Here is a 24,483-nt window from a genome sequence, read left to right on the forward strand (position 1 = left end):
TGAGAACCTCTTGCACTTTCAAAGTACACAACCAATCATGGTCTGCACCACTGGGTGTGAAAGCACATAGGTTTACATCTGATTAAATGAGGAGTCTTGATGTGTGTGTTTCTGTTTCTAGTTCAAATCTCTCTTGCTGATTTAAGTTCACTCCTGCCTATGAAACATTTAAAAATAGAAAACAGTCTGAAATCCTTTCTCAACAAAATATTTAGTTAGCCTTCTAAGATGGTGAAAATCAAAAGGACAGACAAAAACAAGTGTTTTCAAGGATGTGGAATAATGAGAACCTTCATTCATTGCTGCTGGGAATGCAGAATGGTACCAATACTTTGGATAACTGTCTGGTAGTTCCTCAAATGGTTAAACATAGTTACCGTATGATCCAGGGAATATACACTCCTTGACACATGCCCAGAAGAAATATAAACTAGGTCTACACAAAAGCTTATATACGAATGTTCATACAGTTTTGTTAATAGTAGTCAAGAAATGGAAGTCTCAGTGTCTGTTAAATGATAGACAGATGAAGTAAAGATAAGTAAAATGTGTGTATTCATACAATGGAATGTTATTTGGTCATAAAAAATGAATTACATGCTACAGTGTAGATGAACTTTGAAAACACTATGAAGCGAAAGAAGCCAGTCACAAAAGATCACGTTATTGTATGATTCCATTTACATGAAACGTCTAGAATAAACAAATCTATAGACACAGAAAGTAGATTAGTAACCACAGCCTCGGGCAAAGGCAGGGGTGGGAGGTTAGGAGAAATGAGGACTGCTCATGTGTATATGGTGTTTACAGTAGGTGTTGAAAATGTTTTAAAATTAAATTGGGGTGATGGTTGCTCAACTCTGTTAATATACTAAAACCCACTAAACTGTATACTTTAAATAGGTGAATTTTATGGTATGTGAAAGATCTCAAGAAAGCTATAAAAATGTGTTTACTTGTATGTATGAAAACTGAAATACATGTGGATTATAAAGCCTTGTTTGGAGAAAAAAAATCTTCTCATGCTCTATGGTCTTATAGCTCCTGTTACTGAATCAGGGATATGAGAACAATGGAAGGTGACCAACAGTGTTATTTTCATGCAACAATGGACAGTCCTAACAAAAATGTGGGTGGTGGATATTACAGGTATGGTGTAGCACTACACACACATTGTGGCTAGAGCCAAGTGCAAACTGTCAGAATCATGCAATCATGCCATGCTGACTTCCACACTCACAATAATCGCAATGCACAGGCCTGCATCGTGTCTGACAATTTGTGCTGATGACCCACCACAGGATAGAATATCATTTTTGCTGAATTCACTTACTGATGCTCTCAGTAAACAATCCACAACAATCCACTTTCCTTAGTCCATGGGAGAGTCTCAGGCATCTCCTCTAATCATCTCAACAACCCTCAGGGCCTGGGGTGTGGATCAGCCCACTCAGTTCTCTGCCATGGGGCCTACACATAAAAATGTAAGTGACTGCAAGTCAACTGACATTATCGGCTACCATGGTTTAAGCTTTCTGTTGCAGAGAGTCTTGAAAGGACACATGTGCTGGCGGGCTTCTTCCATTTCATTATGGCGAGAATGAACTCACCTGCTCATGCCGTGTTACACACTGGTTAAAGGAAGTCACAGCCACCATCTGAGAGAGATTTCAGGCTTTCTGTAGTACTTTTTAGGTTAATTAAAATCTAAGTGCGACTTACTTCCATATTCACTGGTCAGACACACCATCAGATAGACCCGGGGGAAAAAAAAACTTTTTTGGTGGAAACTGAGCTTAGGAAAGCACACTAAATATAGGGAAAAGGCCATATTATCTTATATGACCCTACATGCTTATTCTTCATCTTTGAAGATTGTTATTGCTGACCTGCTGGCCAGGTTCCTGCTTGGAGACACTTTTCTATCAGAAAAATGGGTTTATGCTAATTCAGGTATAACTACTCAAGTAGAGGACCAGAGATACACATTGATAAGACAAAGTCAAAGTCAGAAATACAGTTGATGGCACCAAAAGACAGTCTTTTCTTCTGAAACGTTTTTAGATATGTGCAGATCAAACTGGCAACTCTAGTTTCAATACCAAAACTTACTAACCAGTAAAGGGTGACATAATTGAAAAGTGTCTGCCTCCAAAATAATATTTTGACATAGATTAAATTTTGAGAGAAAAGGTTAAAACTTACAGAAGTAGGAACTCAGGTGTTAACTGTCATCATTTAGAAAACCAGAACTGGTCATGCAGTTCTGCGAGTAAGGTAGCTTACTATAAAAAAATCCCCCCCCACGTTGAAAATGCATTGCACCTGCATAATAGTTCTTCAGAAAATTTCTTTTGGTACACGAATGAGTAAAGACTGAAGAGATGGAAGGATTCTGGATAATCCCCGAACTCAAATTACAGGCGACAAGACTGTATGTTTAAAATGTAATGGAAATACTGGTCATTAGAATTGAGCTCAAGGAACTCTAACAGGATAGTAAGGTTTCCCAGATAATGGCTGGGTCTGGGGTAGAAAAGAAACAACACCAAGAGCTAAAGTCCTCAACTAATATATGGGAAAAACCAGAAGGTTAGCAAATGATCATTTAAGTCTTGTAGACAGTGGTAGAGCCAGATGACATGAGTCTCAAAGGATTCTATCAGGTTTGAAAATTATAGTCTGAAAGTGGCCCTCTTTTTAAAATTTTCCTTCTCTCCATTCTTCCCCTCAGCTTTAATATTCCTAAAACCTTTATTACACTCATGACTTAGTCATGAGGTTATATGTATCTATGTTTGTTAGATATTTTCACTTGGATGTTCTGGTCTAACTTCAAGTTTAATAAATAAAACTCCTTCATATTTTAGTCAGAATTTGTTTCCTCTTTCGATTTCTCCATTTCGATAAGTTGTTCACAAACTATTTTAGATGTTTTAGGTAGTAATTTCAAAAGAACCGTGGCTATTAATTACCAAGTCTAATTGACCAGAGCCCACATTAGATTTTTCTCATAAACTTATTAATATCACTTTCTTATTTAAAAATCTTTACTGACAATTAGCCAAACATTTGGAAATAAAATTATACCTACACAAAGAAAATAAATTCCATATGGATTAAGGGTTTAAATGCATTGTCCTCTACCCTAAATAAATATTAAAAGGAAAACAGGAGAATTTTGTTTTATAATCTTGAGGTCAGGGAGATCGTTCTCAGCATGGAATAAAGAAAGAAAAAAGTTGTGTACACAATAATAATATTACACTATCAATACAATTAATGCTCAAGAATTAATAAGAAAAAAATCTTCAGAGAAAAATGGACAAAGGATATATAAGAAGCCAATTCTCAAAATAAGACATAAATAGCAATCCTTGAAATCTAGTATTATGCAATTTAAAGCAATGAGTGTTTCCACACAACAGATTAGCAAATATTAAAAAGACTGATACCACACATAGTTGGCAAGGGAATGAAGAAACACATTCTCTTGTACTTTTGGTGGGCACATATTTGTGCAAAATTTCTGGAGGGCACATAGTTAGGGGTGGGGAATCTATAGATTCCCGACAGTCCTTTAAGTTTCTATTGTTAATGATCTACTTAGGATTTAAAACTTTCTGGTCAATTTTCTTAATTTATAGTTTCCTAGAAAATGATCCATCTAATTTAGGTTTTAAAGTGTATCGGCCTAAGGCTGCACGCTGTGATCATCTTGAAGAAAAATCACTTCTTTGACTGTGGTTATGCCCTTCCATACCACTAATGCTGATCCTTTTTCCCATGGTCAGAATAAGCAGAGATTTGATCTTTTTTTTTTTTTTAAGAAACAGATCCTGGTTATGTTGATCAATTTTGGAGAGTAATTTATAGAGTACTTTATTTCCTAATTGAGCTTGTTCAACTAAAGTATCATTTAATTGAAGGCTATATGTTTTCCTCTAAATATAGATTTAGACACAGCCCATAAGTTGTGGGTATGTGCTCTTACTGTCTTTAATGAAAAGGAAAAGTCTGTAATTTCAATTTTTAGTTCTCCTACAGCCCAAAAGTTTAGAATGTTTTAAAATGTTTATTGCATGAAAGAAAATTACAGTTGGTAAATTCCAAATTGTATTGTATTGTGATTAGAAAATATAAGCTTAGTTATAAATCTACTTTGGGGATTTATCAATATTTTGCCTAAATATACAGTTAATTTTTATAAATATTCCATAGGCGTTTGGAACAACTGTGGATGCTGTGTTTTGGGAATAAAGCATTATATAGATATTTTAAATTAAGCTTATTAATAGTGCTATTAAAATCTTCCATATCTTTTCTTATCTGTTCTATGTCAGAATCTGAAAAAAGCAATTAAAGTATACCATTCTTGTACTTTGGTCACATTCTGTATTATAATTAGGTCTGGATGAACATATGAATGCATTCCAGTCGAAAGCACAGCAGTAACTTTAAAAATCTTTGCAGGAGCTTTCATACACTGCAGGTAAGAATGTAGCAATCAGAAACTAATTTGTACTAATGTAGAATATTAAGTATACATAGAGCACATGATCCAAGAGTTCCAATTCTGGGTATATGTGCCGAAGATAGTCTCACACAGGTCCATAAGGTGTCATGAACAAGGACGCGCACTGTTGGTGTGTTGCGTGTTGGGAACTGACAGCAACCTGGGTGTCCATTACAGGGAAAGTGTGCAGGTAAATGGGTAGAGGCACTCAGTGGAGTACTATGCAATGATCAGAAATCTGAATTAGACCTATGTATACCAGTGTAGATGAATCTTAAAAACACAATGCTTAATGAAAATAAGAAAAATGATATACCTTCTATATAATCTGATAACACATGGAAAAATACAGAATACATATTTTGTAAGAACTCTTGTGAGTCAAAAGATCTACATAACAAGGCTAATTACATGTGGGAAGATGGGGATGAGGATGGGATATGGGATCAAAATTTTTAAGAGAGGCCAAGAACCTAGGACTACATTTAGCTCAACCCTTGGCATCTGAAGTTAAAAGAAAATTTTACTTCATCTTGGCATAGAAACTGTGTATAGTGCATTTCTAATTCTATTCTTTCACTCTGCTTCTAGAAGGATTTCGTACAACTAGACTGGAGGTTCAAACTTATACCTTAGGCAGAAACTAGAACACAATGAAAAGCTTGAGAATTCTCTTTTCCAGCTTACAACTAGCATTTTGTGTGTGTCTGATCAGTCTGGCTGAGGTCACTTTTTAATAATGTTGCAAAAAACACCTTTTATGGTTTCTTACTAGAAAATATAAAAACAAAAAAGTATAAAGGTAAAATGTATGATCCCATAATTTTAAGATAATCTGCTAATATTTAATTTTGTTCCAGCCATATAAGCACTTGTATATGTTACAGCTTGCTTTTTATCTCTTAACATACAACGAAACTTATCCTTGGGTTCAAAGATACTGCTTTTGACCAGTGTTTCTCTCCATATGTGTCATTGTAGAGAGTAAAATGAAATTAGCCTGTTTTATAAAAATGTAAGAATAACTGGTAAACACTTACACTTCAACATTACTAAAGCTCTCATTTTACTCCCTCATGGAGGACTCTTTGGTAGTTATTTTGTGCTGTTCGTTTGCCCAACTGCTATAAACATGAGCAACCGGAAATAATGAGAGATCAAAAATACAGAGAAATCATCTTCAGCTTTTTCTCCATTTTTGTACTGACAGCAGTAAACTATTCCTCTTCCCTGACCCCAGTACACAATCAGACATTGAGAAAAAGATTGGAAAGGGAGGGGGCAAGAAAAACAAGGAGAAAGAGCACAAGGACAAACAGCAAGAACACGAGAGACAGAGAGGAGAGTGAGAAAAGTGAGAGACACACACAGCAGAGACAGGAAGACAGGAGATGGCAGGCGGTGGGGAGGAGGAGGGCGCGAGTGCACAGAACGTGGGTGCACAGAGGCAGCGGGAAAGCAGACAGTGCAGATACTGCAGGGAGAAGCATGAACTGTAGAGCCTAGGGCCAGACTGCACAGACACAGAAAGAGTGAGTCAGAGAAAGAGCAGAAGGACCAGGCAGGCAGCCACAGGTATTGTTACATTGACTCTTAACCTCTCACGTGTACAAAGAGGAAAAAAAATAACCTGAGTACACATTTTCAGGAAAAAAAGGCATTAGCATATCTAAGGAAACCTGGGTTAAAGATAAGGCAGGCTGTTCAGAAAAGAAGAAATACATACGGTTGATAAACACACAAAAGAAAATAAAAACTTCATGGGTGTGATTAAAGAAATGTGAATCAGAATACATACTATATTTCTTGCCTATCTGACTGTCAAATATTGGCAGGGACTAACCAAAATATTACTACACATTACTGATGAACAAATACTTGAATCAACATTTTGGGAGGACAATTTAGTAATGTGGATTAAACATTTTTAATGTGCATACTTGGTAAGCTAGAAATTCCATGTTTATAAGTGTATCTCAACAGAAAAATTCATAAAGATGTAGTAAGACTACCCAACAAAGGGCAGATTATGATACAGAAAAATTCAAAGCAACTTAAAGATCTGTCATAAGGGAACTAACTAGATAAATACTACATTTATACAATGGAAGCCATTAAAGCTATTAAAAATGACTACATAAATCTTTATTGATATGGAAAGATATCTATGACATATTAAGTGTAGAGCTTCAAAGCAATATACATAGATTGATATCATTTTCTTGGGACTGTTGTTTGTCTCCATATATGAGCATGACTGTAAAGACTGATATAAAATCAGTCTGTTTTATAAAAACGTAAGAAACATTGGTAAACATTTAATTGAACATTAATAAAGCTCTCATCTTATGCTCTTGTGGAGGTTTCTTCATTTGGCGTTTAGCTGCATTAGAACGCAGACCTAATAAAATAGATCCAAGATGTGGGTGAATCATAAAATGCAAACCTGGAAGCTTATTTATGAAAATATTAATCATGACTATTTCAGGATGGTAGGAATTATGGGTGACTTTCAACACCTTAATATTTTTTGTATTATCTAAACTCTTTATATTTAGTTATCTTTTTACTTTTACACTCAAAAGAAATACAGATATCTTCTTGGACAAAATATTTGGTAATAAAGATAAGCAGAAGCAGTCCTCACAGGTAAGTCCTCCACTCCACAGTCTATGATGAGGAAAAACATAAGTATTGTTCTAGTTGAGAGGAAGGAGCTTACAGAAAAGGAAGACATCAAACACTAAAGAGAGAGGGGGAGAAAACACGGAGAAAACAGCTGAATGGATTTTAGAAAATATGACAGCACAAGGCAGGTTTAATGAACCTTTCCTTCCACAACGGAAAGACACAAGCAAAAAGCTTCAAAAAGTGAAAAGGATATTCACAATCTAGGGAAACAACTGAACTCATACCACAAAATTCCAGAAACAATGTCTAATGAACAACTGGAAATAAATGTAAGAAGCCACCACGAAGCTCTTCCTACATGAAGGAAGAGAAGGGTACAATACAGAAGGGTGAAAGGTGAGTCAGCTAAATTCAGAATACCCCAATGGTATCTCAGAAAAGGGACTTGAGGTAGTAAGTGGCTCGAGAGGAAGAAAAATGTTCCAACTGGAGACACGTTCCCTGTGAAAAAATAGCTCCTTCTGCCTTAGCCAGAATGGTTTACTATATACCCACTCTGGCCAAGAAGAAGTTGGAAAAAGGTATGGGAAATAATCTCTCAAGTCTAAATATCTGACTTGCATTACTAAAAACTGCTAGAAAAAAATAAGGCCTCAGCTACATCACTGCCCACAAAACAGCGACATGAAAGCAGCCACCAGCTGACTGCACAGTAGTACAACAAAACCCTAAGGGCATGTGCTACAGAATGAGATACTTTCCTTACCTCCACACTTGGTAAGGTGGCCACCAGTTCATCTGTTTCAAAACAACGGCAGAGAAAAGTGTCACCTGCTATAGCTGTCCAGAGTCCTAGAATCAACTACTATCTCTCTGTCTCTCCCAAACTTTGAGGAGCGAAAGAAACACAAGCCACATACAATTAGCCTTCAAGTCCATGTCCTGGGAAGGGCACTCAAGCAGTATCTTGTAAACAGGCAATAAGGCAATCAAAAAGAATTCAATTACATTCCTTGTGGTCAAACAAATGGTTTCCACAGAACTGTTCAGAGACAAAGGTAATCAGAAAACAAAAGAGAAGGATTTGTGAAAATATTCTATAGTATTAAAGTAGAAGAAAGGAAGGAAAAAAAGAAAGAAGGGAAAGAAAAGGAATTTATTTTGCTGCAAGGTTTACCCATTTTAGTCAATAAATAAGTTGTACTCTCACTCTAGAGAAAATTAAAAAAAAGAACATGGACTTAATGAAATAGAGCCAAGATAAGCTAGGACATCAGAGGGAGAAGAAAAGGTAGTTAACAAAATTAACACAATTCGTTAAAAAAAAAATGAATATCTACCATGTGTTGGAAAACCAAGGATGGGCATCAAAGAAAAAAACTCAGCACAAAAATTATAGCATTACACCACTGCAGAACTAATTTATGCAACAGAAAACAGAAATGTGATAAAAAATAAAGAAAACTTAGCCAGCGGAGTAGACTACAGATTGAAAAAGTCTCTGAAATGCAGAGAAAAAGATACGAGAAATGAAAATAATTAGAATGCTAGAAGAGAAAGACATACGGTAGAGATCTAATGTTTAGACGAGTGGCACTGCCCACATCCCGCACTCCTAAGACAGAAAACAGGTTGAAAGGAAAGGGAAAAATGTTCCAGGGTACAATTCTAGAACTTTTTTTTTTGCTAAAATTGAAGCAAATTTGAATGTACAAGGGATATAGAGTTACTTGATACCAGAAAAAATTAATACCCAAAATATATGAAACAAAACTGATAGAAATGAAGGGAAAAACAGACAATTCAACAATAATAGTTGGAGACTGCAATATAACACTTTCAAAATAGCAGAGCAGTAAGGAAGTAGAAGGCTTAAACACTACGAACCAATGAAATCCGAGAGACATATACAGAATACTCCAACCAACAACAGCAGAATACACATATGGAATGCTCTCCAGGAGACCATATGCTAGGGCATAAAACAAGTCACGACACAATTATAAATAATACAAAGTATGCTCTCTGACTACAATGGAATGAAACTGGAATCAGTAAGAAAATCTGGGAAATCAAAAAAAAAAGGATAAAATATATACGGAAATTAAACAATACACTCTTAATGACCAATGGCCAATGAAGAAAGCACAAGGGAAATTAGAAAATACTTTGAGATACATGAAAACGGAAACAAAGCATAGCAAAACTTATGGGATGCAGTGAAGGCAGAGCTCACAGAAATGTATACTCTCAAAGTCCATAAGAAAAGAAGAAAGATTTCAAATTTGTAATCTCATCTTCTACCTTAAGAAACCAGAAGAAAAAAAGAGCAAATAAAACCCAAAGCAAGTAAAACAAAGGAAATTATAAAAATCAGAATGAAAATAAATGAAATAGAGAATGAAAAAGAGAGAAAAATCAAAGAAGCCAAGAGCTAGTTCTTTGAAAAGGCTAACAAAAATGGACAAATCTTCAGCCAGACTCACCAGGGGAAAAAAGAGGGAAAACTCAAATCATTTAAATTAAGAATGAATGAGGGGATGTTACTACCAATCACACAGAGATGAAAATGATAATAAAGGAATATTATGAACAATCACATGTCAACAAATTTAAGATAACCTAGATGTAACAGACACATTCCTAGAAAAAGAACTTACCAAAACTGACTCTAGCAGAACAGAAAATCTAAACAGACTTGTAATAAAGAGACTGGGTCAGTAATCAGAAAACCTCCTCAAAAGAAAAGCCCAGGACCAGGATTCACTGGTGAATTCTTAAAAACATTTAAAGAAGAATTAACAACAATCATTCATAAACTCAAAAAAGAAAAAAAAGAAAAAACAAAAATAGAAGGATTACTTTCCAATTCATTCTGAGGACAGTATTACCCTGATAACAAAGGAAAAAGACACAATAAAACTACAGATCAATACCCCTTATGAGTATAGAAGGAAAATCCTCAACAAAATACTAGCAAACTGAATCCAGCAGCACAGAAGGATTGTACACCAAAACCAAGAGGAATTTATCCCAAGAAGGTAAGATTGGTTCAACATACAATTATCAATCAATGTAATACACCATATGAATAAATGAAGAAAACACATGATTAGTTCACTATACATAGAAAAAACATATGGCAAAATCCAAAACCCTTCCATGATAAAAAACACTCAACAAAATCAGAACAGAAGAGAACTTCTTCAACCTGATAAGGAGCATTTATTAAAAAAAAAAACAAACAAAAAAAAACCCCACAGTTAACATCATGCTTAATGACCAGAAAGCCTTCTCCCTAAAAATCAGGAACAAGACAAGGATATTCATTCTTGCTACGTCTATTTAATACAGTACTGGAGGTTCTATAGCAAGGGTAGTTAGGCAACAAAGAAATAAATGACTTAAGATTGGAAAAAAGAAGGAAAACTATCTCTGTTTGCAGATAACACAATATTCTATACAGAAACCCTAAGGAACACACAAACACACACATGTACACAAACACAAATTATTTGAGTTTTATAAACCAGTTTAGCAAGGTTACAGGATCCAAGATAAATTAAAAAAAAACCCCACAGTATTCTTGTATACTATTTTTGTATACTAATAAGGAAAATCTCAAAATGAACTTAAGAAAACATACTAGTTACAGTGGTATTAAAAAGAACAAATATTTAGGGATACTTTTAACGAAAGAAGTGCCAAACTTCAAAGAAGCAAAAAAATATGAACATCGGTGAAAGAAATTAAAGATGACCTAAATAAACAGAAAGATATCCAGTGTTCATGGATTAGATTTAATATTGTTAAGAAGGCAATACTCCCTAAACTTACCTACAGATTCAATGCAATCCCTAAGATTCAAGTTGTCTTTTCTTCTCTTTTGGTGAGGGAGAGGGCTGGAAATTGACAAGCTGATCTGAAAATTCCTATGACTCAAGATAGCTAAAACAATCTTGAAATAAGAAAAAACAAAGTTGGAGGTCTTACCCTAATTAGACAGTATGATACTGGCATAAAGAGAGACATATAGGTCAACAAAATAGGATTAAGAGTCCAGAAAAAAAAACCTTACATTTATGATCAACTGTTTTTTGCCAAGGGTACCAAAACAATTTGACAGAGGAAACAATAGTCTGTGCAACAAATGGTACTAAGACAATTGGATATCCACAGGCAAAAGAGTGAAACTATACTACCTCACATCACATACAAAAATTCACTAAATTGTGTGCGGTTGGTGAGATTGTAAAATGGTGCAGCTGCTGTGGAAACCAGTAGTATGATGGTTCCTCAAATAATTAAATACATACATTAAAAATATAAAAACATGATTCAGCCACTCCACTTCTGGATATGTACACCCTCAAAACTGAAAACTTAGTCTTGAACAGATAGTTGTACACTTAAGCTCACAGCATCATTCATAATGGTCTAAAGGTGGAAGCACGAGTGAATAAGCAAAATGTGGTATACACACATCTTAAAAAGGAAAACAATCCTGTCAGATGGTACAATATGGATGACCCCTGAAGACATTATGCTAAGTGAAATACACTTGTTACTAAAAGACAAATATATCAATAAAACTGGAAGAAAAATTAATATAACACATAGAATTTACAAGAGGAAATGGTTAAGATAATAAATTTTGTTATGTGTATATTATCACAATAAAAATTTAAAAATAATGAACAGATTCAAATACTTAGGAATAAATTTAAGCAAGAAGGTATAAGACTGGTAGCCTGCAAATTACAAAACATTGCTGGAGAAATTAAAGACCTAAATAAATTGAAAGACTATGTTCATGGATTGGAAGACAATATTGTTAAGATGGCAATAAACCCCAAAGTAAGCTACATATTAAATGCAATTAATATCAAAATCCCAATGACCTTTTCAGTGGAAATGAAAAAGCTGATTCTAAAATTTATGTAGACACAAGGGCCAAAAAGAGCCTCTTAAAAAAAAACAAAGTTGGAAAACTTGTACTTCTCAATTTTAAAACTTACAAAGTTACAGTAATCAAAACAGTGCAGTAATGGCATATAGATAGGCATGCAGATCAAAGGAACAGAATTGAGAGCCCAGAAATAAACCCTCATATCTATGTTCCACTGATTTTTGACAAGGATGCCAGGACCACTCAACGGGGAGAGAATAGTCTCTTCACTAACCGGTGTTGGGACAACTGGATATCCATGTGGAAAGGAATGATGTTTGACCCCATCACATATACAAAAATGAACTCAATATACATCCAAGATGCAAATAAAAGAACTAGTAGTATAAAACTCTTCAAAGAAAACATAGGGACAAATCTTCATGACTTTGGCAATGGTTTCTTAGATATGACACCAAAAGCACAAGCAACAAAAGAAAAAATAGATACACTGGGACTTCCTCAAAAGTGAACTGCTGTGCCTCAAAGAACAGCAGTGAGTGAAAAGACAACCCAGAAAGTGGGAGCAAATATTTGCAAATTACACATCTGATAAGGTTCCACAATCCAGAATATATAAAGAACTCTTACAACTCAAAAACAAAAAGACAAATAAAATAGTTAAAAAGTGGACAAAGACTTGAATAGACATTTCTCCAAAGATATAAAAATGCCCAATAAGCATATGAGAAGATGCTTAACATCATCAATCATTAGAAAGGCAAAACCAACCACAATCAAAATGACAATGTGTGTGAGGTACCACTTTGTATCTATTAGGATGGCAAAAATAAATACATACATACATACGTACGTACGTACATACATACATTTTAAAAAGTGTTAGTGAATGTGGAGAAACTGGAACCCTCAGACATTGTTGGTGGGAATGTAAAATGGTGTAGCCACTGTGGAAGACAGTCTGGCAGTTCCTGAATATGCTTAAAATAAAATTACCATATGACTCAGTATTTCTATTCCTACGTATATACCCAAAAGAACTGTATGCAGGTGTTCAAATAAAAGCTTGTACACAAATGTTCATATCAGCTCTATTCACAATAGCTGAAAGGTGGACACAATCCAAAAGGCCATGAATGGATGAATAAATTAAAAATGTAGTCTAAAATTATGATGGAATATTATTTAGCCATAAAAAGCAATGATGCTAGGACATGGTTATATCTCAAAAATATTATTCTAGAGTGAAAGAAGCCTGACACAAAGGTTACACATTATATGATTCAACTTATATGAAATAACTAGAATAGGCAAGTTCACAGAGGCAGAAAGAAGATTAGCAGGTGTCAGAGGCTGGTAGGAAGGGGGAATAGAGAGTGACTACTTAATGGGTATGAGGTTTCCACTGGGGTGATAAAGAAGTTCTGGGACTAGACAGTGGTGATAGTTGTAAAGCAGTGTGAATATACTTCATGCCACTGAATTGTACACTTTCAAATGACAAAACTATAAACTTTATGTTATGTGTATGTATTTTGCCACACACCCCGAAAAACTCTCTATCTGCATCCTTCCCCCCATCTCCTCTATGGAACAAAAAGCCTCAATCTGTGTCATTCTCAAGTCTTCATTTACTTTAAAAAAAAGTCATACTGTCCTATATATATATGTAATCACTGTCACTTAATACCTACCAAAAACTCAATTATGAGAAATAATACCAGTGCAAGTTGTCTGCATGTCTTGTGCCTCCTTTCCTCTAGATTAGTGGTCTCCAAATTGTCTCGATCATGGGGTCCTACTGCTAAAATATTTTTGAGTCCAAATAATCAAAATAGATATTTACTTTTAAGTTATATATTACTGCTATACTCATAGATTGTAAAACACATACAAAAGTATAGTGGGGAGGGTAAAGCTCAGCAGGAGAGCACATGCTTAGCACGTGTGAGGTCCTGGGTTCAATCCCCAGTATCTCCACTAAAAAAAATACATACACAGAAATTTAAACTGAAAAATTATTGACCCCTTGGGATCTACCTTTATGGAATTTCCTAATCTAAGCCTTATATTTGCCTTCTATGGGCATTGTTACCTAGAACACATTTTAAGGATGCTGTTGAAGACTCTGTTACACGATAGTGCCTTCTTTATGAGGACAAATGAAATTTTCTTAGGTCTTAGTACCAGAAATATCTGTAATGCTTTTGAAAACTTAGTTTCTTTTTATATTACAGAATTTGTGTAATTAATCACAAAGTTCTAGCAACATTAACTGCTGGGAGACATGGAGCAAAATTTGTGGCTCACTTTTACCAACCATATCCACAAAGTATCAACTTGTCTTCCCGCCACTCTTAATTCTTCACTTATTTATTTTTAAAATCATGTTGTAGCTGACCTCTCTCTGGCTTCAATTTAATTTTCTATCATTCCAATTCTTTACTTACTTGAAAAAAATCATATAGTATTACTTATTTACTTATGTGTGTATGTGTGTGTGCTTAAAAGCATCTCCAAATTTCTTAAAAGACAGAGAGGAATGAATAAACAAAAGCCAAAACAGAGGGAAAAAAACAGGTAATATTGTTCAGAATGGAGGTCATTCTAAACTCTACGCTCCCAGGTCCCAAGGGTATACTTTGCAGATTCTGAAGCATTTGACACCAAAGCCTTTCATCCGAAGAGTAATTCGTAAATGAGTTTGACGAAAGAAATGACAACTCACAAGAGCGCTGTACTACACTTTCTCACTCTTTTCTAGTTGGTAAGAAATGTTACAGTGAGGAAAGGGCAACTGGCTTTTTTTTTCACCTGTGTGCAAAGCTTAACTAAAAAGTCCATGAAAAAGGAAGTCACACTGCCAGATGGAATTTGTAGCCATGTACCTGGATGTGCTTCCTTCTGGTGTGCTCGGAAGTAATCTGGGGGTAACGTGTATTCAGTGCTTTCTTGTATTTCTTGCTCTGCTTCTCAAGGTATCTCCTCTGATGGTCAGTGATGCTGCTGTATAGTTTAGTTCGCCTGGGTGACAGACAAACTCTGTCATGGCCAAAAGCATGGATCAATCGGGCAGTGTCAATGGTGGAAACAGAGCTGCTCCTCTCATGCAAAGCCAACTCCTTATCTGTTTGGGTCAATATATCTGATTCCACAGGAGAAGTGGTGGTGGAAAGGATATTGGTGGTGGTATCTGTGAACAGATCACTCTCCTCTGAGGGTCTAGAATCTGAAGAAGTGTTATTTAAATTACAATGAAAACCTGGCTGTTTTCTCAGAATATATTTATCAAATTTAATCTGTTCAATTTTAATCTGATTGGACCTCTCAGCTTGATGGGTAGAAAGCACCTTGCTTCTTTTAAGATCACCTGTGTTTTTATGGTATTTCTCCAGGCTTTTATACCGTTTCTTTTTCTGAAGCTTGTGTTTCTGCTGTTGCTGTCTACCAGTCCATCCCTTAACATCTTGTTCCTCTCTGCTCTCATCCTGTGTGCTTTCTGAGGTCTGGAGAGAGTATGTGATGGGATGCTGAAGAAGCTTAGCCAAACGATCAAGTCGTTCCACCAATGAAAGTTCTTTCTTGCCACTGACAGGAGGTTTCTGTTGCCTCTGTCGCTCCTGAAACTTGTTCCAGAGTTCATTCAAACTCACAGGGTGCTGAGTGGTTAGCTGTGGGCTGGCCTTATCATCCTTTTTTGGATCATCAACTTGCTTGTCACTTTTTGGATAATCTCTAGCCTGACTTTTAGTAGTATGCTTCACTTCTTTGTTTTCCAAGTTTACATTGATACTGAGGCTCTCTACTCTGGTATAATCTGTCTTTGTCTTTTCCACATTTTGATAAGGGGGAGGAAGACAAGTGTGTTCCCTTTGTTTGTCTGAATGATGCTGAAATAAATCTTTCCAAGAATGTCTCATGAAAACACTCCTTCCTAAGGATTCATGGCAAAAATCTTGATCACTTGGTAGGTGCACTGGATGATGAAAGTAAAACTTAGCTGACTTGAAGACAGAATGGGTAGTATTTTCATACTCTGAATGACATCTGGACTCTGAAAAGGAGAAAAAAAAAGATTTTTGAAGGTCTTTCAAAATATCTGCATTCTCCTTAAAAACAGTATTCACATTTAATTCTTTTAGATACAGAACAAAGATTGAAGGAAAGAATAGTTTATATAAAGTTTCAGAAAATTCACTGCATGCAAAAAGAATTCATGCCTTGTGCCTAGTGGCCAGATTGGCCTGATAACAGTTTAAGAGACTCAGGGTGAAAAGATCCGGGTTCTGGTCTGGACTCTCCCAGAGACTTGCTGTGTGACCTTGAGGAGGGCACTTTAGTTCTCTGGATGGTACAGCTGCTGCTGTGTATTCACTGCTTGCTATGTGTGGAGTATTATGGTATATGCTCTATATCTGTTTTTTTTTTAACCTTCTAATTCAATCTCATGGATAAAACTGAGAGATAGGTTATTATTAACCTCATTTTCAGCTAGGAAACCTGAGACTTCATTTTTATCATCAGTAATTAAATGGATATGATTAAAAAAAAACAACTCTTTACATGTTATAGAGCTTTTAAAAATTCCTTTTTGTGAACCATCTTCACATTTCCTCCCACCTCCAACTTCCTAATTTTTTTATAGTGGTAAAATACACCTAACATAAAATTTACCATCTTTCACTTTCACATTTTGACATTCATTATCCTATAACAAAATAGGCATTTTTTAGATGCAGAACATCTTGCAATCATAAACCCTAATTGTAGACACTAATATGGTTTCAATAAACATTTCTGAAGTTCTAAGTCAGTAAAAATAAAGACATACACATGCAACAAGGTATTATTTGTAACTATGGGATCCTTTCCATTTCCTTTATAGATTATTGGTAATCAGAGTTTTCACTAAATACTCTGGGAATCCCTAAGACAATTTCCATGTGGGATACATGGAATCTGCTGTTATATCTAATGTATGAAAAGACTGTCAAACCTCCCAACAAACAAAAGTCCAGGACCAGGTGGTTTCACTGTTGAATTCTACCAAACATTTAAGAGTAATTAATATGAAACCTCAAATTCTCCCACCAAAAAAAAAAAAAACAAAAAAAAAAAAACAGGAGAGAACACTTCCAAACTTATTTTACAAGGCCAGCATAACCCTGAGACCCAGACAAGGGGGCTGTAAGAAAAGAAAATTACAAGCCAATATCCCTGATGAACATAGATGCAAAAAATCCTCAACAAAATATTAACAAACCAAATTCAACAATATATTAAAAAGATTATACACTGTGATCAAGTGGAATTTATTCCAAGTATGCAAGAATGGTTCAACACCTGCAAACTAATGTGATACATGACATTAAAAAAAATAAAGGACAAAAATCATATGATCATCTCAACAGATACAGAAAAAGCATTTGACAAAATTCAACATCCATTCATGATAAAAACTCTCAACAAAGTAGGTATAGAGGGAACATAGTCAACATAATTCCACTTCTGGGTCTGTACACAAAAGAACTGAAAGCAGGATCCTGAAGAGGTATTTGGACAACCGTGTTCATTTCAGCTTTATTTAAAATTGCCAAGACATGGGAACAACCTAAGTGTTCATTGATGGATGAATGAAGAAAATATGGTGTGTGTATATATATGTGTGTATATATGTATATGTATATGTGTATATATTATACACACACACAATGGGATATTATTCAGCCATAAAAAAGAAGGAAATTCTGCCATTTGTGACAACATAGATGTACCCTGAAGACATTATGTTATGTGAAATAAGACAGAGAAAGACAAATACTGTAAGAAATCACTTATATGTGGAATCTAAAAGTAAAAAGCCAAAACTGAACTCATAGATACAGAAAACAGGTTGTGGTGGTCAGAGGCAGGGATGGGGTTTCGGTGTGTAAAATGGATGAAGGTGGTCAAAAGTTACAAACTTCCAGTTTTAAGATGAATAAATCTTGGGAATGTAACATACAGCATGGTGACTATATTTAAAAATATTGTATTGCATATCTGAAAGTTGCTAAGAGTAGATCTTAAAAATTCCTATCACAAGAGAAAAATTGTAACGATGTGTGGTGAGAGATGTTAACTAAACTTATTGTGTTAACCATTTCAGTGTATACGTGTATCAAATCATTTATGCCTAAAACTAAAATAATGTTACATGACAATTATAACTCAATTTAAAAAAGACTGTACAATTTAAGAATTATCTAGCAAACTGTAAAAATTGGGAGATTTTGCTTAGTTTCTGTAGGTACTTGAGATGGTAGCTATATAATTAGAAACTGTACTAAGGGCTATGTAGGATGAAAACAAAGTGATGTAAGAGTAACTTAAATGGGAAATGGTAGTTAGAGAAGGCTTCTCTGACAAGGCTGAAGTATGAAATAAAAATGAGAGCTAAACCAAAAAGACAGCAAGTGAAAAACATTCTGGGCAGAGAGATGTAGGGAACCCTAATGCCACACTCTGCCAGTCCACCAGCACCTACAACCTTTTCAGATGCAGTAGTAGAACTAACCCACTTCCTTTTAAAGGCAAGTCCCCCCACTAGCGCTCTGGAGCCCAACTCATCTTCCTTTCAAGATCTTGATTCCATTCCCTAGCATATCTCTCTTATTCCTTCAGGCTCTCTCTCTTTACTGTATCATTTCCAACATCTTGAAAGTATCACTTACTATATCATATCCTTAGAAAATCCACATATCTTCTTTCTTTGCTCCTCTTTACAGCCAAGTTTCTAAAGAGAAAAATGTATTTTTTCTTTTCTTTATGTCTTACCTACTCCAAATCACTTTTTCAACCAGAGGATAGCCATATAACTAGACTAAAACTACTATTGCTAAGATGATCAATGACCCAATGTGTGGCCAGTTCCTGAGAATGTTCTCATTCTATATTCTCTTTCTAGGTGACCTCATCCCTCCCTGTGGATTTAGTACCATCTTTATACTGTTAACTCACATGAAACTTTATGCTCTCAACTTTGTATTTCAAGTTATGACTTCTCTCTTGAGCTCCAGATTCATATTCAACTACATAATTGATACACACTTGGATCCCATAGCCATCTCAAATTTTAAATGTCCCTAAATGAACTCTATTCTACCCTCCTCTCAAATTGTACCTCTCTCAATCATCTGCATCTCTGAAAATGGCACACACTCAAACCCAAACAGAAACCTGGGAGTTTTTCTTGATACTTTCATCTCCCACAACTTTCTGTTCTTTCCATTAATCCCTCACCCAACAACCATGTATCTGTCCACTTCTATTTCCTCCCACAATTCTGCATGTCCATTCTTGTCCCCTTCCAATCTATTTTTCAAGTAGTGGTCAAAGTAATCTTTTAAAAATGTAAATTGGCCCTCTCATTTTTCTATTTAACAACTTTCAGTGGCTTTCTCTTATACTTATAACAAAATCCAGGCTCCTTAACAAGGTATACAAGTACTATATCACTCTCCTACTTCACCACGCATCACTCTCCTCCTTGATAATTATACTCCAATCATGCTGGTCTTTCCTCCCACTCCATCATTTGCTCATTGCATGACCAAAGCATAAAAGTGGGAAAGCACTAAGCAAATAAGTGAGTATAAACATTTAGTTTGTGTAGCTTATGTAACTTATAAAGCAGAGGGAGTAGAGGAAAATAAGGCAGGAAAAGGTAAGTTATTTGATACTAACAGAACAGAATACAGAGCCCAGAAATAAATCAACTAATCTTCAACAAGTATGCCTAGAATACACAGTGGGAAAATAACAAATGGTTTCAAATGGTGTTGAAAAACTGGATATCCACATGCAAAAGAATGAAGTGGACCCATATCTTACACCATACACACAAGTCAACTCAGAATGGATCAGAGACTTATATGGAAGATCTGTAAAACTTCTAGGAGGAAACAGGGGAAAAGCTTCAAGACATTAGTCTTAGGAATGGTTTCATGGACATGACATGAAAAATACAGGCAACAACAACAAAAATAAACAAGTGGTATTACATTAAACTAAAAAGTTTCTATACAGCAAAAGAAACAATCAAGAAAGTGAAAGGGCAACCTATGGAATGAGAGAGATAGACAATTCAACAACAAAAGTTGGAGACTTCAAAACTGCATTTTTAATAATGAATAGAACTAGACACAGATTAATAAGGAAACAGAAAACTTGAACACTATAAAGCAGCTAGACCTAACAGACATCTATAAAACATTCCACCCAACAACAAAAATATATATTCTTCTAAAGTACATATAGAATATATTTGCCAAGACAGATCAAACGTTGGGCCATAAAACAAACCTCAATAAATTTAAAATGACAGAAATAAGACGAAGTATGTTCTCTAATCACAACAGAATAAAATTAGCAATCAACAGCAGAATAAAATTTGGGAAACTCAAATATGTGAAAACTATACAAAATGTTCCTAAATAATTTATAGGTTAAAGAAGAAATCAAAAGAGAACACATAAAATACTATGTAATGAATGACAAACTTACAGGGATGCAGCTAAAGTTTAGAGGGAAATCCATACTTGTAAACACTTATATCAAGAAAGAAGAAAGATCCCAAGTAAAGAAATCTAAGCTTCTACCTTAAGACACTGGAAAAAGGACAAACTAAAACTAAAGCAAGCAGAAAAAAGGAAATCATAAAGATCAGAGTGGAAGTTAATAAAATTTAGAAAAATTTTAAAACGAGAAAAATAATTGAAACCAAAAGCTAGTTCTTTAAAAAGAGCAACAAAATTGGTAAACTTTTAGCTAGACTGCCCAAGAAAAAAATAAGTCACATCAATAAATTTTATTTACAGAAATGAAAAGGATTATAAAGGACTACTATGAACTATATATGCCAAAAAACTAGATAATGTAGATAAAATGGGCAGATTCCATTCCTAGAAAGCCACAAACTGCTGAAACTATCTGAAGAAGTAACAGGCAATCTGAAAAGACCTAAAACAAGTGAAGAGTATGGATTAGTAATTAAAAAAATTACCTATAAAGAAAAGTCCAGGCCCAGATGGCTTCACCCATGAATTCTACCAAACATTTATAGAGTTAATACTAATTTTCCATAAGTTCTTCTAAAAAGCAAAGAGAAAGGGACACTTTCTAATTCACTTTACAAGGCCAGTGTTATCCTGATAACAGGACAAGAAGGACATCACAAGAAAACTACGGGACAATATTTCTTATAGATAGGGACATAAAATTTCTCAACAAAATACTAGCAAATTAAATCCAGCAACACATAAAAAGAATTATACACCATGACCAAGTGGGATTTACCCACAAATGCAAGGTTGATTCAACATCCAAAGATCAACTGATAGGATAAAAAATAAAACTCACTTGATCATCTCAAAAGACCCAGAATAAGCATTTGACAAACTCCAACCCCTTTCTTGATTAAAAACACTCAGCAAAATAGGACTAGAGGGGAACTTCAATTTAGTAAAGGGCATCTATGAAAAATTCACAGCTAAAATCATTCTCAGTTATGAAAGAGAGAATGCCTGCCCCCTAGACTGTAACAAGGATGTTTGCTCTTTCCACTGTATTCAACACTGCACTGGAGGTGCTAGTCAGGGCAATTATGGGAAAGAAAAAAAAAACAAAAGGGCATGGAGATTTCAAAGGAAGAGGAAAAACTATGTTCACAGATGACAAGATCTTGTATCTACAAAATTCTAAGGAATACATTAAAAATCTATTAGAACTAATAAGCAAATTCAGCATGGTTACAGGATAAAAGTTAAATATAAAAATTGTATTATTATATACTTGCAATTAACAAACTAAAATGAAATTAAGAGAACCATTCTGTTCATGATAGCATCAAAACATTTTTAAAATTAATGTAAATTTAACCAAAAAAGTACAAAACTTACTCTTTGAAAACTACAAAACATTATGGAAAGAAATTAAAGATTTAAATAAATGAAAAAAATCTCATGCTCATGGATTAGAAGATTTAACATTGTTAAGGCAATCATCACCAAACTGATTGAACACAATCCCTGTCAGAATTCTAGCTTATTTCTTAGTAGAAATTGCCAAGCTGATTCCAAATTAATATGGAATTGTAAGAGACCCAGAAGAGCTAATACAATCCTGAAAAATAAGATAAAGTTGGAGGACTCACACTTCCCAATTTCAAAACTTACTACAAAGCAACAGTAATGCATCAACCTTGTTATTTGCATTATTCCCAGATAGTTTTCTAACTTTTCTTTTTTTTAAATTTCATTTTTGCGGTTTGTCATGGGCTAAGTATGTGTTCAAGCTCTCTATTGTTCTGTATAATGCATTTCTCCTTGAAGATCCTCTAGGGTTTTTTATTCGTTTATGGCATGTTTTGTACTTTCCCCCCAACAAGCAAATTTTCCCTCTCCCTGCTTACGTACCTACTGCTTAACAATATATCAAGCACTGTTTTCATATAATTCTGTATCTTCATTCTTTTCTAAGACAACAATAAACTTCCTTATTGACAGTGCTCCCAGTTTGTTTTATTTTTAATGTCTTTTCATGTTTAAAGATTTATGTTATAGCCTCACTATGGTTTGCAAATCTGCATAAAAATATTCCTCCTTAATTCCTGCAATACTTTTTGTGTTGAATTTATTCTTATTTATATTAATATCATGCCTCCAAATCTCTTTTTGATATGTCCCTGGTTTTCCTTTCAACTTTCCTGTCATTTTAGTTTCAGGGTGTTGGCTATACTGTGTGGAACTCAAGTTTGTTTTTTAACCTAACCTGAGAAGTTTTTTTAGTAGGTGAATTTATTCCATATATGCTTATTTTTATTTTATTTTATTTTTAAATTTTTATTTATTTATTTTAAATTTTTTTGTTGAGGGGAGAAGTACTTACTTATTTACTTTGAGAGGAGGTGCTGGGGATTGAACCCAGGACCTTGTGCACGCTAAGCACGTGCTCTACCACTTGAGCTATACCCTCCCCGCCATACATGGTTTTTTGTATAGTCTTATATGCTCTATGTATTCTATATATGTTCTATATAAAGAATATAGTCTATATATGCTCTCATTTATGGTATTTTTCTTTTGTTACAAATTCACTTCTCCCACCACCCTCCTGCGATTCCTATCTTTTCTCTAAATATTTTGGATATTTCACAGTTTGATTTTAGCTCTTAAGAGGTAACTTTTTATTTTAAACAGTATACTTACAAATGTATTTCTTGATTTATCAACTTTAAGGATGGAATTAGCTCACTTGTATTTCCTTAAGCCTCCCTTTTCTCTGCGTGTTCCCCTGCTGATCTTTCTGCTTTTTCCCTTTTCTTTTCTGTGTGGATGCCTGTACAATCTCTTTTTCTTTGAAGTTCAGTACTGTCACCAACAAACGTCTGGGTGTTGATTATTATTTTTTTGGGGGGGGGCTGTTGATTATTACATGTAAAGTTTCCCAGGACTTGGTATGTCCTTTTAAATTGCAGGCTCAGTTTTCTTTATACGTCTTATTTTTTTGTTGACGTTACCTTCTTTAGAGATATCAGGAGACATCGTGTTGGATTTTCACTGTCCATCCTCAAACTATTTTTTCTGATTGCTTTCATCTCCTTTTTCTCTTAATGGGTACAATTTCCCCCTTCAATTTGTTCTCTGATCCCTTAAATATCTCTTTACATGTCATTATTAGCTTAACTTTTAATACACTACGTGTCTTCTATAATTATTCAGAGGGCAAAACATTTAAGAAACATTTTCTTCTGTCTTCTAGAATATGCTTTTGCAAATTATATTTCCATCTTTCCTTTACAAGCTATGTCTCCTACACAACCCATTGCAGAGCGGCAATGTTGTTTTTTCATCTTATACATTCATCTTTAATTGTGATAAAACACACATAAGATTAAATCTAACTTCATAACCATTTTTAAGTGTACCGTTCAGTAGTTAAGTCTGTTCACACTGTTGTATAATAGATCTCTAGAATATCTTCATCTTGTAACACTGAAACTCTGTATCCACAAAACACTAATTCTCCTTCCCTTCTCTCCTCAGCCCTTGGCAATGACTTTTCTGCTTTGTTTCTATGATTTTCACTACTTTAGATACTTCATATAGGTGGAATATACAGTATTTGCCTTTTTGTGACTGGCTTATTTCACTTAGCACAATGTTCTTGAGGTTTGCCTATACTGTAGCATGTGACAGAATTTTCTTCTTTTTTAAGGTTGCCTAATATTCTATTGTATGTGCATACATTTTCTTTATCCATTCACCTGTTGATGGACATGTGGGTTGTTTCCGTATCTTGATTACTGTGAGTAATGCTGCAGTGAACATGGGTCTGCCGATATCTCTGAGATACTGTTTTGAATTCTTTTGGATATATACCCAAAAGT

At 34.7% G+C, this 24,483-nt stretch overlaps 1 protein-coding gene across 1 annotated transcript in view; it reads right to left on the reverse strand.

The window, feature by feature from the left end:
• The window catches only part of ALMS1 (ALMS1 centrosome and basal body associated protein), a 140,294-nt gene that overhangs the window by 14,301 nt on the left and 101,510 nt on the right, over positions 1–24,483 (reverse strand). Inside the window, exon 17 of the mRNA XM_031467275.2 lies at positions 14,945–16,110. Within this exon, the coding sequence (XP_031323135.2) occupies positions 14,945–16,110 (1,166 nt within the window). The remainder of the gene's footprint in view (positions 1–14,944; positions 16,111–24,483) is intronic.

The sequence above is a fragment of the Camelus dromedarius genome, chromosome 15 (assembly GCF_036321535.1).
Source record: "Camelus dromedarius isolate mCamDro1 chromosome 15, mCamDro1.pat, whole genome shotgun sequence".
Classification (NCBI taxonomy): domain Eukaryota; kingdom Metazoa; phylum Chordata; class Mammalia; order Artiodactyla; family Camelidae; genus Camelus; species Camelus dromedarius.